Here is a 16,830-nt window from a genome sequence, read left to right as displayed (position 1 = left end):
TAGTTACTAGGTGACGGAGCCGAGTGCAGGGCGGCGAGAAGGGCGGGATCCCACGTCGGAGGCACCTGGGGCGGGTAGAACCCGCCATAAGCGGGCGTGGGAGCGGCGCCATAGCCGCCCATGGCCGGCGATGCAGGAAGGGGCGGGTAGGGGCGGCGCCGGGCGCGGCGAGATACGCCTGGTGGCTCGCTGGACGGGGCCCAAGGATGCCCGGGGCGGGAGGCCGGGGAACCGGCATCGAGTACGCGTGGACAACACCCGTCCACGGGTTGGTGTCGTAGGTCCACGGCGGAGTGGGCTACTGCTGACGAGGAGCCCCCGTGCGCCCGCTGCGGCTGCTTGCGCCCGCCCCGGCGGCGGTTGCCGCGCCGCCCGCCACCCTGCGGCTGCTGCTGGGGGCAGTGGGAGGAGCGGGGGCGCGGGCGGGAGGGGGTAGAACCCCGGGGGCGCAGGAGGCGGCGGCTGCTGCCGCCATGCGGGTGGAGCGGGTGGCGGCGGGGCGCCGCGAGAGGTGCCAGTGGCGAGGGCGTGGTGCTGCACGCGCTTTTTCACCCCCTTGATCCGGCGCTGCTCCAACCGCAAGTACGCCACAAACTTGGGGAAGGAGGGCTCCGACATCAAGGTAAGCTTGGCGGCGGCGTTGCCGAAGTCCTCGTTGAGGCCAGCGGTGAACGTGTTGAGGAGGAGGTCATCATCAACCTTGGCACCGATGTCACGGAGTTTATCCGCCAATGTCTTCAGGCGATGGCAGTAGTCATCGATGGACTGTTCATCCTGATGATAGTCAAAAAATTCCTGCTGCAGAAAAACGCGATGCTGGAGCTTGTTGTCGGTGAAGAGGCCGTTGAGTTTGACCCACACGGCGCGGGCGTCACCACCATCGCTCACGACCGTGTGAAACAGGTCCTTAGAGATGGTGGTGAAGAACCACCGGACGAGCGTAGCGTCGATCGCGGTCCACTCGGAGTCGCCCACCATGGCGCGAGAGTCGACGGTGCCGTCGACATGATCCACGAGATTGTTCTCGCAGAAGAGGAGCGAGAAATAAGTATTTCATGCAAAGTACGTGGAGTCGGTGGCATTGAGGACCATGGGGTGATGTTGATGTCGCGGATGGCGGCGGCGGCGGCCCGGGGCAGCGACGGCTTAGGGTTGCGGAAGCGATTTAGGAAAGAATCTATACGATATCTGATACCATGTAAGTTTTGATTGTGTGCATCGATATCTTCAGATCAGTAGGTACATATATAGGTAAGGGGTGCGACCGGTGTTTTATCTCTCAAAATACAAGTAAATACAGGGGATAGAGATACTACAGGTGCGGCATATAAAATGCGGACCTACATACGTAAATACATGTTCAACACAAACTACTATGCAGAACCAACGGTGCAGGTGTGTCCGATTTGAAATCCAAGATTGCAAGTGAAAAACGGTCGAACACGTGCCGGACACATCGCATGGCCGATTGGGAATCGAAGATTGCAAGGGAAAACGCAACCGCCAAGAAAGAGAGAAAGAAAGAATGCCTTCAGATTCAGACTCCAAACAGCTAGGTGGTGAAAACGCGGGCGGCAAGCGGCCTTGCGCGTGTGGTGTTTGCTGTGCCGGGCGTAACTCGGATTTGAATTTGAATCCGATTCCAATCGGGGCCGCTCCTGCGTATATTTCCACGCCCAATTGCGTCGATCCATCCATCCATCAGCTCATCACCCACCTCCCCTCCTCCCTCGATCCACCGCTTCCATCTTCCTCGCCTCCATCAACCGAAGCGCGTAGTTCGTCCGTCGAGCTCGCGCGACGGCGATGGCCGCGCGCAAGCGACCTGCTGCTGCCGTCCTCGGCGCCGGCCACGCCACCACCACCCAAGGATCGCCGACGCGCTGCAAGAGGAGCCGCGTCAACAACATCCGGAGCAGCGCGGACTACGAGGAGAAGACATGCCTCGGCGAGGGCGGCTTCGGCAGCGTCCTGCTGGCGCGCCACCGCGCCACCGGCAAGATCGTCGCCATCAAGTACCTCAACTGGGAGGACGGGTCCGCGGAGCCCCCCGACGCCACCGAGCTTCTGCGAGAGGCCGGATTCCTCGAGGCCTGCGACGGGAACCCTTACGTCGTCGGCTTCGAGGGCCTGGTGCGCGACCCTGATAACGGCGCCTACGGCCTCGTCATGGAGTACGTCGCCGCGCCGACCCTCCATGAGTTCCTGTGGAACAGGCGCCGCGGCGGCGGCCCGCCGCTGCCGGAGTCCACGGTGCGCGCCATCATGTGGAAGTTCTTCACCGGTGCCAAGAAAATGCACGACCGCCACGTCGTCCACCGCGACATCAAGCCGGCCAACATCCTCATCGGCCAAGAAGGGGAGCTCGTCAAAATCTGCGACTTTGGGCTGGCGATCTCCTTGTCCGAGCTGCCGCCGTACACCCAGGCCGGCACGGCGTTCTACTTGGCACCCGAGATGCTGCTGGGGAAGGAAGACTACGACGCGCTCGTCGACACGTGGTCTCTCGGCTGCGTCATGGCCGAGATGCTCACCGGCAAGACTCTGTTCCTCGGCGATGATGATGATGACGACGATGACGACGACACAAACAATGAGATCATCCAACTCTGGAGCATCTTCCGCTTGCTCGGGACGCCGGACGACAGGACGTGGCCGGAGTTCACATCGTTGCCGCACACCGCCAAGGCCCTACGATTCCTACCGCCGGGGCACAAGGAGAACAAGCTGCGGGACCTGTTCCCTCAAGAGAAGCTGTCCGACGAAGGATTCCAGGTGTTGCAAGGCCTCCTCACCTGCAACCCCGACAAGCGACTGACGGCGGCCGCGGCCCTCAAACACCGATGGTTTGCTGCTCCTCGTCGCGCACCCGCCGCGGCAAAGGTCGACGCTTTGTCGTTTCCGGTAAAGAAGGCACCAAGGATCAAGTTCATCCCGCCGACCATGCAACAGAAGAATCTACTCAAAATTCCCGTCGCTGTGTGGAACGCAGCACAACAAGTGTAATTGAACTCTCCAAATGTATCTGTGATTGGATGATCCATCTATGTAAATGCTTCGATGACTATCAAGCAGAAGTAGATCCTTTGGCGCCTTGATCGCCGGATCGCCCATTAGTGTTGTGTTGGCCTGTTTCTCTGAATTGTATGTGTCATTCTGCACACATCCAGAGAATCAGAGATGTGTAGTTCTGACGTAGTGTTGACATGTTGTTTACAGTGAGTTATACTTATAGTGCACAATACGTGCGGTTTTTCCAAAATCCTCAACTGATGACAAATATATATGTAGAGTACAAATGCTCTAAGCAACAGAAATCTGGAGTGATGGATGAATCGATGGTTAAAAATATCCTGCTTGCGCAGATTTCATGAGAATTTATAGATTTGATAATGGTACTAGTAGTCTAGTACAGCAATTGGACTTGTTCATGTAGTTCAGTGTATGTGTTTCCACCATCTTTTTCATGTGCAAATTTCTTTACTGGGAAAAAGATAGGAAAAGAAAGTGTGTCTTGTATTTTCTTTTAAGTAAGCTACACATGGTATAATATGGTACCCATCGGATCTTCGACACATCGAGCTGTGGAAGAAGACCTGCAAGGAGAATGAAGCAAATTCAAGAGCTTAGCGGAGATGTTAGTTCCATTCAGTTTAATCATGTCCCTGTTTGGAACTGGTGTTGTTGCCTAACTGATCTCTCCCAGCCAAGCAGGCTTATCCTATCCCCTCACTGTTTGATGTATTATTTAGCTGCTTAAGAAGCTTCGTTTCCCCAAACTAAAAATTAATAGGAAGGTCTCTTCTCTTGGTCGTTGCTGGTCCTAATTGATGATTTAGGTCCAACCTGATGCTGAGTTATCTGTTTCAAGATCTTCTAAACCCTACCTACACCTTTCCAATTCATCGCAATTTGTTCGACATATAAATTATCTTATGGAGACAAAATTTGAACATTCAGATTGATTTGTTGGATGTACAAGATTCGAAGGATGCTCTGGGGCTTCAGTCTAGATGAGACATCCTACAACCCAAAAAACTCAGTGCTCTCTCTCTCTTTTCGATCTCCTGAAGAAACTTTTGTTGTCTTAGTTGCTTTTTGCTTGTAGCATTGATTGTGGTTTTTGCTTCCGCCTTCCTGTGGTTGCACATTGTTTATCCCAAGACATGCTGGTAGCCGTTCAAAATATGTCGCCTTTTTGGTTTCTGATCCTCTCTGTGGTTTACTTTGTTGTCTGTACTCCCCATCCATGTGTTCCTTTTAGTCTGGTTGGCCTGCTGCGCTTGTTCTTTGCAATATATGTTGGAATTGGTGTGCCCTGTACAGAGTCAGGTCAGTGTCTGGTCTGCTCCCGATGCAAAAAATTAGCTTTGTTCCTCTCTTCTCCAATCTCCAATGGCTAATCAACGATTCAGCCTGGTAACCTAGCCTGCTCTTTTTGCGATGAAGTTGAGACATCCATTCATCTCTTTTTTACCTGTCCCGTGGCCCGTGTGGTATGGAGATCCATTGGGGTGGTTCTGGGGACTAACTGGTGCCCTAATGATTACTGGCAATACTATGTTTGGTGTCACAAATTTCTCCCTGATGAACCCCAGCTGTATACGGTTGGTCAGGCTGCTGCCACCTGGGCCATCTGGCTAGCTCGTAACAGGGTCACTTTTGAGAAAAATTTGATTAAATCTCCTTTTGAGATTGTTTTCTCGATGTGTTCCTTTCTTCTATATTGGGCAGGTCTTCAACCAGCAGGGGAAGTGGAGAAGCTGCGACATGGCGCGGAGATGGTGAGAACCAGTACAATGAATCTGATGAAACTCTGCGAGACATCTAGGCATCTGGGCGATGATGCGGGGGGCGTACTTTCCTGGTGATCAAGCAGCAGTCTTTCGATTCCAAGTCCGAGTTGATGAATCGGTACTATCATGTGATGGGTTCGCATCCTGTCGGTAGTTTATCTCTTTTGGGTTCTCTCGGTGGCCAGAACTGATATACTTGCATACCCCGGCTGTTCTGGGTTTGTGCCCCTCTTATTTGGGCATGTAATAGGTTAGTTATTTTGGTGCTGTCAGGTTTTCGCCCCATAGCCTTCGTTCCGATTGCTGGTGAAGGCAGTGGGTTTCCTGACAGTGCATTGAACTCGCTACCTCCCTTTCTCGCCTCCTGAATGTTTCTCAGACTATTTGTATTTCCATTCTTTGTAATGAAAAGGGGGTCAGCCCGGTTTAAAAAAACATAATACAGGGTAATTCATGGTTGTTTAGCTCTTTAGATTTATTTATTTATTCTAAAGGAGGATTATCCCTGGCCTCTACATCTGGGCGATGCATGCAGCCATTTTATTGATAATTCATGAAGACCTTACAAAGTAATACATCAAGCAGTCTGAAGCCACCATCTTAGCAACAATAGTCGCTACTCCTATCTACTTGATGAAGGGGTGCCTATAGTCCGAGCATAATACCAAACAGACATCGCACAAAAGCCTAACATCTAAAGTTGGAGGCCCTAACCAAGCCACATACTGGGTTTGGGGTACAAACCGGTTCGACGCACTCTCATGTGTCATCGTCGCCGTCTTCCACCAATCCATCTTCAGAGCAGAAACTAACGCATCGACCTTGTCAGGCTTCTCTACCATCGACGCCACCATGACGCCAGACAGCGTCCTCCTCCTGCGTGAGTCCATCTCCGCGCATCGGTCGTCGAGTCTCCACTGCGTCACGCTGTCAAGATCCGCCGCCATCAATGTGTAAGATGAAGCACTGCCACCATCACCGGTCTTGGCAACAAGCCAAGAACGAGGTTTTCACTCGGATCAGCTTGACGAACCTCCATCAAGCATCGTGTGCATGGGTCGCCACTGATCTGAGCCGCCGCGCATCGAATAGGCCGCACCGGCCAGATCAGATCTATCCGGAGGCCAAACCATGCATGGCCTCGACCTGTCCACCAGGCCCTCCATGCCGCTGCCGCTGATCCGGAGTCAGATGGCCCGTCTCCGCATATCCGGTAGCCGTCGCCGAACACAACCAATGTCGCTGCAGAAGCAAGGCCAGCCGCCGCGCCCGCAGCCATCGCCTCCCGAGGCAGAGCGAAATCTTAAGTTTGGGATTTGAACTGTTGGTCATGCTTGCTGTGCTTGAGGATTCAAAGGTGTCTTGAGGCGTGATTGGACTGATTGGATATATTCTCCTCCTATTTGATTCCTCCATGTGAGCAGTTTGGTTTCTGTTCTAAGTATGATTTGGACTTTTGGTTCTCCAGCATTTGAGTGTAGCCTTGCCTGGACTACTTTTTGGCTCAATAAAACGAATGGTGCAGAGCTCTAAGAGATTCTTCACGATTCGATGTTGTCAAACTCCTCTCTGTTAACTTTTAACATACCAAATATTGTTCTTTCTTGTCATTAATTCTTAGTTCTATGAGTGTTCACATGTTTTCGATGTTGAACAGCTTTTTCCAAAATGGTTTGGTCTTCTGTTAATTGCAGGTGTACTTGACAATTTTACAAAAGAAAGCTGATGTCATGTTGCGTGAAAATCTGTTTGGAGACCTTCTGATTTCACATTTTCTATTTTGTTAGTTAGAAAACCAATTACCTGAGCTGTTAAATCTGAGTATTCAAACTGATCCGCGGAGGTGAAGCTAAAGGCTTGTTTGGGAGCTTTGTTCTGGATAGAGGAGTCTTCTACAGCCAAAAAAACTAATACTCCCTCCATTCCACAATGTAGTGCCTATAAATATTTATGGAAGTCAAACTTTGCTAACTTTGACTAAATATATAGAGAAAATTGTCTACATCTACAATACCAAATATGTACATTCTGAAAATATAACTCATGATGTATCCAAGGATGTGCATTTGATATTCTAGATGTACCTACTTTTCTCTATAAATATGGTCAAAGTTTGTAATGTTTGACTTTTGCAAAAATCTATAGGCACTATATTATGGAACAGAGGAGTACCTATACTCCATCCTTGTTTCGACTCAATTGTCCTATTCTAATTATGGTCTGAATCTCCTTGAAAAAACATTGAAGTATGTCGATTATATTTGGGTTGTTCATTGATTTGCAGTGTTGGAGGTTTTATTGGAACATTATAGAGTTGGAAAGTCTAGCAAAACGCCAGTTGGTGTGGGGACTTGGTGAAGCTAATAGATCGTCTGCTTCCATGTGTGCGATTGGCGGAAACGTCTTACCTCGTATGACGGGACGTGTTGCGTGTTATATAGCAGGGGCACAATAACCCTAATAGCGCATACATAGTAGGTTGGAGAGAATCAGAGGAACATCTTGAGGAGAAAGAAAGGGAGGAGATAGGGCTAGCTAGTTACAATAGAAGATAACAAGATGTTGCGCCAAAACTACCTCCTGAACTAACTACCAATGAAGATCTATCTTGTCATGTTACACGTGTGCGCATATATGTTTGACACCCTCCCTTAATCACAACATCATCAAGTTAAGATTATGTTTGAAGTCTTCGAAACTTCTTACAGGCAAGGTCTTTGTGAATTCATCTGCAATTTGATCTCTCGAATGCACAAAGCGAATGTCAAGTTGCTTTTGAGAACCTCTTTCTCTGACAAAATGAAAGTCAATTTCTATATGCTTTGTTCTAGCATGAAAGACTGGATTTGCAGAGAGATAAATAGCACCAAGGTTATCACACCATAAGCATAGGGCTTGTGTATTTTTCACACCAAACTCCTTCAACATGGACTGAACCTATATGATCTCAGTTGTAGCATTTGCTAATGCTTTATATTCTACCTTTGTGCTTGACTGGTGCTTGTAATTTGCGTTGGCATTTTCCATAAGAGGAAGGGATGATGCAGCACAACAGAGGTAAGTATTTCCCTCATTTATGAAACCAAGGTTATCAATCCAGTAGGAGAACCAAGCAACACTATGTAAACAACACATGCACACAAACAACAAATACTTGTAACCCAACGCGTAAAGGGGCTGTCAATCCCTCAACGGTATTGAGATAGATTAAATTGTATGAGATTTGATAAATAGATCTAACTAAAACACAAAATAAAATAAATAAAATGAAATTTCAACAAGGTATTTTTGGTTTTAATATATGATAGAAAATAGACCCGAGGGCCATAGTTTTCACTAGACACTACTGGAATCAGGATCTTTGCCGTCAGCCAGCTCTTTGCCGTCAGCTAGCTGACGGTAAAGAAGGTCTTTTCCATCAGCTTACAGAAAGCAGACGGCAAAGAAAGAGCTGACGGCAAAGAAAGAGCTGGCGGCAAAGATCATGTTTGCCGTCAGCCAGCTCTTTGTCGTCTGCTAGCAGACAGCATAGAAGCTTTGTCGTCTGCTAGCAGACGACAAAGAGGGAGGATGGCCCACTAACGAGAACCACCTAACCACCACTTTCTTTGCCGTCTGCTAGCAGACGACAAAGAAAGTGGCCAACCTAACGGCCGTTTCCCCCGGCCCCACCCCACTAGCTAGGCTCTTTGCCGTCTGCTAGCACACTGCGAAAAGCTTTGACATAACTAAAAAACGGTCAGCGCCCGCACCCCACCCCTCTCTTTCCCCCTTCATCTCACCCGCGCCATCCTCGTGCCTGAGCCGCCCCCGCCCCCGACCCCCACCGCCACCAACCCCCAAGGCCGCCCGTCGCCCCGACGCCCCGCCCAGGCCTTGCGGCCGCCCCGCCGCCCCGGTGCCCCGGCGCCCCGCCACTCAGGCCGCCCGTCGCCACTCTGCCCCCCCGCTGCCCGGCGCCTCTCCGTCCAGCTGCCCCCGCCGCCCGGTGCCGCTTTGTCCAGCCGCCCGCCGCCTCTCCGTCTAGCCGCCCCCGGCGCCCGGCGCCTCTCCGTCTAGCCCCTCGCCGCCTGGCGCCTCTCAGTCCAGCCGCCCCCTGGTGAGGTTCTTCACTTTTTTTTTCTTTCTTTTTTTTTTTTTTTTTTATTTAGGTTGTACTGTTAGTAATCTAGGTTAGTTGATTTAGTTTGTATTGTTAGTAACTTAGGTTAGTTGATTTAGGTTGTACTGTTAGTAATTTAGATTAGTTGATTTATTAGGTTAGTAGATTGTAGGTTTCAAAACCTTGGTATTTCAATTCTTGGACAATGAATACTTTGGTTTCTACAAAATGCGGTTTCTCTCAGTATTGACAAAACCACGACTCGTTTGGCGCCGTAGTTTTGATGAGCTGCACCTAGTTCCTTCAGTGTAGCTGAGTTGATGTGCGTGTAAAAACCGGCCGGACAATGCATGCACAAATTGATCTAATCAATGGGCGAGCTTCGTTTCAGATGAGCGCTACTTGCCATAAAGTAACCGGCAGCCAGCGAGTCGACAGAAGCATGCAAGATCGTCCGTAGAAAGTAACGTGCACCATTCTCCCAACCGATGATGACGTCCTTAGAATAGAAAAACTAATCTACATGATGCACCTTGTGGAACCACCTGAACACCTACTAATCAGGAGCAGTCCAACGATTCTGATCTTTTTTTTTTTTTGCGGAAAACTATTCTGATCATTTAACAGTAATAGACAGAAGAGTCGGAGACGCTGTCGATTTCTCTTAAGTTCAGTTTTTAAAAATGACTCTTTTTTAGATACTGCAAAAAAATCATAGTATGAGAGATACCATGGTATCTTAAACTACAGTATCTTTTTCATCCAAACACTGCAAAGTATTCAAGACCAAGGTTTTTTCAGAAAACATGGTATGCCTCAAAAAACTGCAAAAATACTTTGCATCCAAATGCACCCTTAGTTTTTCTATATTTAGGACTAGTTTGGCTGGTGTTGTTTTATCAAAGTTTTGACCCAAGTATTTAGCATGAATAACTGAGTAATTAGTGGCTGTTAACGGCGGCCGGCGGCATGCAGCCGCCATGCACACGTTCGCTCGATCTATAGATGCTAGGATCCGTAGAATATGTATATCCCTTGGTGAGCTTGATTCGCTCATGGTGAAGAGAAGAGACGGAGACTAGCACGTGGTAAACAAATCTAACGGCAATGTCAACTGTGATCGCCCCGATCTTTTCTCTCTGCTCTGTCTAGAAAAAAGAGATTAGGACCTCTTTTCCAGATACTCCAAAAAGACCATCGTTTCGGGGATACCGTGGTTTACGAAAATTTAGTTTTTGTTGAAGCCAAACACATCAAAGTATTCAAAACCATGTTTTTTCTCAGAAACCGCGTATTGCCAGAAAACTTTAAAAAAACTTTGCTGCCAAATGCAGCCTTAGTCATATTTTAGGTTAGTCATATTTTAAGTTATTAGTACATTTTGTGAGATGAAAAAAAGAAGAAAAGAAGAAAAAGTAGAAGTGGAGAGGAAAAAAGGAAAATAAGGAAAATGAAGAAGAAAAAGAAGACAAGAGGAAGAAGGAAAAGAAGGAAGAAGAAGAAAAAGAAGGAGAGGAAAAAGGAAAATAAAGAAGAAGAAGAAGAAGAAGAAGAAGAAGAAGAAGAGGAGGAGGAGGAGGAGGAGGAGGAGGAGGAGAAAAATAGAAGAAGAAGAAGACATGACCGGCACCCCGACACCCTGACCCCGACACGACACCCCCGACACCCCGACACACCGACCCCCTGACCCCGACAACCCAACCCCGACACGACACCCCGACCCCGGCACGACACCCCGACACCGCGATCCCGACACAGCACCCCGACCCCGACACGGCACCCCTGACCCCGACACAGCACCCCGACCCCGACACGACACCACCGACACCCCGACCCCCCGACACGGTACCCCCAACCCCGACACAGTACCCCGACCACGACACGACACCCCTGACACCCCGACCCCCGACACCTCCCGAAAAAGGTGCTCTTCGGCCTTCCAGAGGCCGATGGGGTCATATATTTGTGAATTATGAGTTAGGTCATATATTCAATTATTATTGTGTACATATATATATTATTAATTAGTTCATGTTATTAGGTATTCAATTTTTTATTATTTTCATGATGATGATACACACTTAATTTTTTTTATTATGTTTATGTTGTACTAATTTTGTTTACTCTTTGTCATTGCAGGTGTTGACAGATGGTGGGCGCGGGTCGAGAGCGCTCCGAGCCTCCTTCCTCGACGCGTGCTAGGAGGGGTGCTATTATTCCACCCCAGCACCTCTGGAGAGCGTTGGTAGACAGTATGCAGACACCGGCGGGAGCTTCTTCTTCGGCCGGGAGAGGTCGGGGGAAGACGAAGAGGGGTGCTAGAGGTGGACGTAGCGGCGGGAGAGGTAGGAAGGCTACTGTGCCTTCCTCGCTGCCACCCCCAGCTGATTCTCCCGACCATAAGAGTGCTCCGTCTCAGGTGGACCCGTCTCGGACTCCGGTCCACGAGCCTCGGGTCACCGAGCCTTCGTCCCACAAGACTCGGGTCCCAGAGTCTTCGTCCGGTGAGGGTGAGGTTCCACATCTAGCACTGAGCTGGAAGTTGTACGTGGCTGCCCCGGCCCCGCCAGAGGAGAGGGTCGACGGTGTCTTGTGCGAGACGGTGGCCGACAATGTGATCCAGCGGTTTTGGGTAATTTCTCCTTTACAGAATTAAAAATCAACAGTACCTGGTGATTGTACTAATCAGTGTTGTCTTGTTTGATTGCAGGCCTTCTACAGGTGTCTTGAGGAACACGAGGCGGACGCGGCTATGGTTCTCGAAGCCGAGTGCAAGCGCCTACTTCAGAACTTACGGCACGAGGCTTGGGTGCAGGCTGTTCGAGACTACTACGCCTCGACTAACATTAAGAGGGCCAAGAAGAAGTGCCGCGCCAAGTATCTGAGTAAGGAGAAGTACACGAAGGTAATTACCTATTCTTAAGGCCTTGTACTTAGTTTCCTTGATTTGATTCGTAGGTGTAGCACTGAAATTTCTCTTTGTCTAACTTAGGTGCCCCCGAGATGGTGTGCGGATAGGATGGACTGTTGGGAGGCGTTGGTGGATGAGTGGTGCTCTCCCCAATGGCTAGTCGTCCACAACAAGGCCAGGGATAAGCGTGCCCAAATGCAAGGTGTGCCACACCATCAAGGGAGCTCCAACATGTTTGAGTACGGGGATCACTGGGTATGTGGTTTGCTTCACGATTCATGCAATTTCATTCTTCATGCTAGCTTGAGCCCTTAACTAATATTTTGCTCCTCTCTTTTAGGCGCGACACAACAAGAAGGAGGTGCCACCTCTGTTCGACCTCTATGCCATGGCCCATACTGCCCCGTACAAGAAGGCCAAGGCATTCTCTGAGGATGACCTCGATCATCCAGAGAGCTTCACCAACATCTCCTCCCACAACAAGCTCGTGAGGTACAGAGACGTTGGGAAGACAAGGAAAGGGGAGGACTTCAACCCGAGCCAGAGTCCTTTTGATCCAGAGATCGTGATGCTATCTGGTGGCGGGAGGTACCATGGCTCGGTAGCCATTGGGGATGGACTCATATGTTGTCCTATAACTCTCCCGGAGATCAAGAAGCGCCAGACGAGCTCTGATCCTGAGATAAGGCCCCGTCCACGGCCAATGGAGCTCGCCATCGAGGCTAGGGCCCAGGATCTTCTGGCGGAGGCAAACAGGCAAGCGGCGGAGAGAGAGGGGGACTTGGAGGAGAGGACGGCTAGTCTATTGGAGGTGGAGAGGAACCGGAATGACGCGTCTCACCGGGACCTATACGAGCTCCTCGTGGTAAGTTTCTCCTGCATATTAGCCAAATCATGCACGTAATGTTTGTTTCATTACTAACTAATATGACTGACTTGTGAACACAAAATGTGCAGACCGTGTGCCAGAACAACGATCAGACCCCTCCGCCGATGCCCCAGATTGGTATAGCGCCCACGGTGAGTTTTATTTGAATGGTCATTAGTTACTAGTATTCACATTTCAGTTGCATCATGCTAACGAGACATTGCAAATGATGTTTGGTGCAGTGCTACCTCTTGAGCATGCGTTGGTTTTCCCTTGAAGAGGAAAGGGTGATGCAGCAAAGTAGCGTAAGTATTTCCCTCAGTTTTGAGAATCAAGGTATCAATCCAGTAGGAGACAACACACAAGTCACCTAGTACCTGCACAAACAATCAAGAACCTTGCAACAACGCGTTAAAGGGGTTGTCAATCCCTTCACGGTCACTCGCAAAAGTGAGATTTAATAGAGATAGTAAAGTAAATATTTTTGGTATTTTTGTTGTATAGATTGGAAAGTAAAGATTGCAAAATAGAAAACGAGATGCGATGTAAATAAAAGAGATGCAATATAATAGGAAAGTGACCCGGGGGCCATAGGTTTCACTAGTGGCTTCTCTCAAGATAGCATGTATTACGGTGGGTGAACAAATTACTGCCGAGCAATTGATAGAAAAGCGCATAGTTATGAAGATATCTAAGGCAATGATCATGAATATAGGCATCACGTCCGTGTCAAGTAGACCAAAACGATTCTGCATCTACTACTATTACTCCACACATCGACCGCTATCCAGCATGCATCTAGAGTATTAAGTTCATAAGAACGGAGTAACGCATTAAGCAAGATGACATGATGTAGAGGGATAAACTCAAGCAATATGATATAAACCCCATCTTTTTATCCTCGATGGCAACAATACAATATGTGCCTTGCTGCCCCTACTGTCACTGGGAAAGGACACCGCAAGATTGAACCCAAAGCTAAGCACTTCTCCCATTGCAAGAAAGATCAATCTAGTAGGCCAAACTAAACCGATAATTCGAAGAGACTTGCAAAGATATCAAATCATGCATATAAGAATTCAGAGACGAACCAAATAATATTCATAGATAATCTTGTTCATAAATCCACAATTCATCGGATCTCGGCAAACACACCGCAAAAGAGTATTACATTGAATATACCTCCAAGAACATCGAGGAGAACTTTGTATTGAGAATCAAAGAGAGAGAACAATCCATCTAGCTAATAACTATGGACCCAAAGGTCTGTGGTAAACTACTCACGCTTCATCGGAGAGGCAATGGTGTTGATATAGAAGCCCTCCGTGATCGATTCCGCCTCCGGCAGATCGCCGGAAAAGGCCCCAAGATGGGATCTCACGGGTACAAAAGGTTGTGGCGGTGGAAAAGTGGTTTTGTGGCTCTCCCTGATGTTTCTAGGGTATAAGAGTATATATAGGCAAAATAAGTACGTCGGTGGAGTTACGAGGGGCCCACGAGGGTGGGGGCGCGCCCTCCTGCCTCGTGGACTCCTCGTGGAGTTCCAGACTTCGACTCCAAGTCTTCTGGATTGCTTTTGGTCCAAGAAAGATCACCGCGAAGGTTTCATTCCGTTTGGACTCCGTTTGGTATTCCTTTCTGCAAAACTCTAAAATAGGCAAAAAAACAGAAACTGGCACTGGGCCTCCGGTTAATAGGTTAGTCCCAAAAATAATATAAAAGAGCATATTAAAGCCCATTAAACATCCAAAACAGATAATATAATAGCATGGAACAATCAAAAATTATAGATACGTTGGAGATGTATCAAGCATCCCAAAGCTTAATCCCTGCTCGTCCTCGAGTAGGTAAATGATAAAAACAGAATTTTTGATGTGGAATGCTACCTAACATAATTATCAATGTAATTTTCTTTATTGTGGCATGAATGTTCAGATCTGAAAGATTCAAGACAAAAGTTTAATATTGACATAAAAATAATAATACCTCAAGCATACTAACAAAGTAATCATGTCTTCTCAAAATAACATGGCCAAAGAAAGTGCATCCCTACAAAATCATATAGTTTGGCTATGCTCCATCTTCGTCACATAAAATATTCAAATCATGCACAACCCCGGTTTCAGCCAAGCAATTGTTTCATACTTTAGTGTTCTCAAACTTTTTCAACTTTCACGCAATACATGAGCGTGAGCCATGGACATAGCACTATAGGTGGAATAGAGTGGTGGTTGTGGAGAAGACAAAAAGGAGGAAGATGGTCTCACATCAACTAGGTGTATTAATAGGCTATGGAGATGCCCATCAATAGATATCAATGTGAGTGAGTAGAGATTGCCATGCAACGGATGCACTAGAGCTATAAATGTATGAAAGCTCAACCAAAGAAACTAAGTGGGTGTGCATCCAACTTGCTTGCTCACGAAGACCTAGGGAATTTTGAGGAAGCCCATCATTGGAATATACAAGCCAAGTTCTATAACAAAAATTCCCACTAGTATATGAAAGTGATAAAATAAGAGACTCTCTATCATGAAGATCATGGTGCTACTTTGAAGCACAAGTGTGGAAAAAGGATAGTAGCATTGTCCCTTCTCTCTTTTTCTCTCTCTTTTTTTTGTTTGGCTTCTTTGGCCTCTTTTTTTCATTGGCTTCTTTGGCCTCTCTTTTTTTCCTCACACGGGACAATGCTCTAATAATGATGATCATCACACTTCTATTTATTTACAACTCAAGAATTACAACTCGATACTTAGAACAAAATATGACTCTATATGAATGCCTCCGGCGGTGTACCGGGATGTGCAATGAATCAAGAGTGACATGTATGAAAAAATTATGAATGGTGGCTTTGCCACAAATACGATGTCAACTACATGATCATGCAAGGCAATATGACAATGATGGAGCGTGTCATAATAAACGGAACGGTGGCAAGTTGCATGGAAATATATCTCGGAATGGCTATGGAAATGCCATAATAGGTAGGTATGGTGGCTGTTCTGAGGAAGGTAAATGGTGGGTTTATGGTACCGGCGAAAGTTGCGCGGTACTAGAGAGGTTGAAGGGTGAGAGTGCGTATAATCCATGGACTCAACATTAGTCATAAAAACTCACATACTTATTGCAAAAATCTATTAGTCATCAACACAAAGTACTACACGCATGCTCCTAGGGGAAGGGTTGGTAGGAGTTAACCATCGCGCGATCTCGACCTCCACACATAAGGAAGACAATCAAAGAAATACCTCATGCTTCAAATTTGTTACACAACGGTTACCATACGTGCATGCTACGGGACTTGCAAACCTCAACACAAGTATTTCTCTAATTCACAATTACTCTACTAGCATGACTCTAATATCACCATCCTCATATCTCAAAACAATCATCAAGCATCAAACTTCTCATAGTATTAACCGCACTTTATATGAAAGTTTTTATTATACCCATCTTGGATGCCCATCACATTAGGACTAGTTTTATAGCCAAAGCAAATTACCATGCTGGTCTAAAAGACTCTCAAAATAATATAAGTGAAGCATGAGAGATCAATAATTTCTATAAAATAAAACCACCACCGTGCTCTAAAAAGATATAAGTGAAGCACATAGAGTATTCTAATAAATTCCGATTCATGCGTGTCTCTCCCAAAAGGTGTGTACAGCAAGGATGATTGTGGTAAAATAAAAATCAAAGACTCAAATCATACAAGACGCTCCAAGCAAAATACATATCATGTGGTGAATAAAAATATATCCTCAAGCAAAGTTACCGATAGACGAAGACGAAAGAGGGGATGCCTTCCGGGGCATCCCCAAGCTTAGGCTTTTGGTTGTCCTTGAATTTTACCTTGGGGTGCCTTGGGCATCCCCAAGCTTAGGCTCTTGCCACTCCTTATTCCAAAATCCATCAAATCTTTACCCAAAAACTTGAAAACTTCACAACACAAAACTTCAACAGAAAATCTCATGAGCTCCGTTAGTATAAGAAAATAAACCACCACTGTAAGGTACTTTAATGAACTCATTATTTATTTATATTGGTGTTAAAACTACTGTATTCCAACTTCTCTATGGTTCATACCCCCCTATACTAATCATAAATTCATCAAAATAAGCAAACAACACACGAAAAACAGAATCTGTCAAAA

At 47.3% G+C, this 16,830-nt stretch overlaps 1 protein-coding gene across 1 annotated transcript; it reads left to right on the top strand.

The window, feature by feature from the left end:
* Positions 1–1,806: 1,806 nt before the first annotated feature.
* On the top strand, positions 1,807–3,113 carry LOC109776687 (putative cyclin-dependent kinase F-2). Its single transcript, XM_020335353.2, has one exon. The coding sequence runs from the start codon at positions 1,807–1,809 to the stop codon at positions 3,004–3,006; it is 1,200 nt and encodes a 399-aa protein (XP_020190942.1). The 3' UTR covers positions 3,007–3,113.
* Positions 3,114–16,830: the final 13,717 nt, after the last annotated feature.

Source organism: Aegilops tauschii, chromosome 4 (assembly GCF_002575655.3).
Source record: "Aegilops tauschii subsp. strangulata cultivar AL8/78 chromosome 4, Aet v6.0, whole genome shotgun sequence".
In the NCBI taxonomy this organism is placed as follows: domain Eukaryota; kingdom Viridiplantae; phylum Streptophyta; class Magnoliopsida; order Poales; family Poaceae; genus Aegilops; species Aegilops tauschii.
This window is presented reverse-complemented; position numbering and strand designations above follow the sequence as displayed.

Coding starts and splice junctions, on each gene's coding strand:
- LOC109776687 (XM_020335353.2), top strand. CDS start 1,807: ATGGCCGCGCGCAAGCGACCTGCTGCTGCCGTCCTCGGCGCCGGCCAC.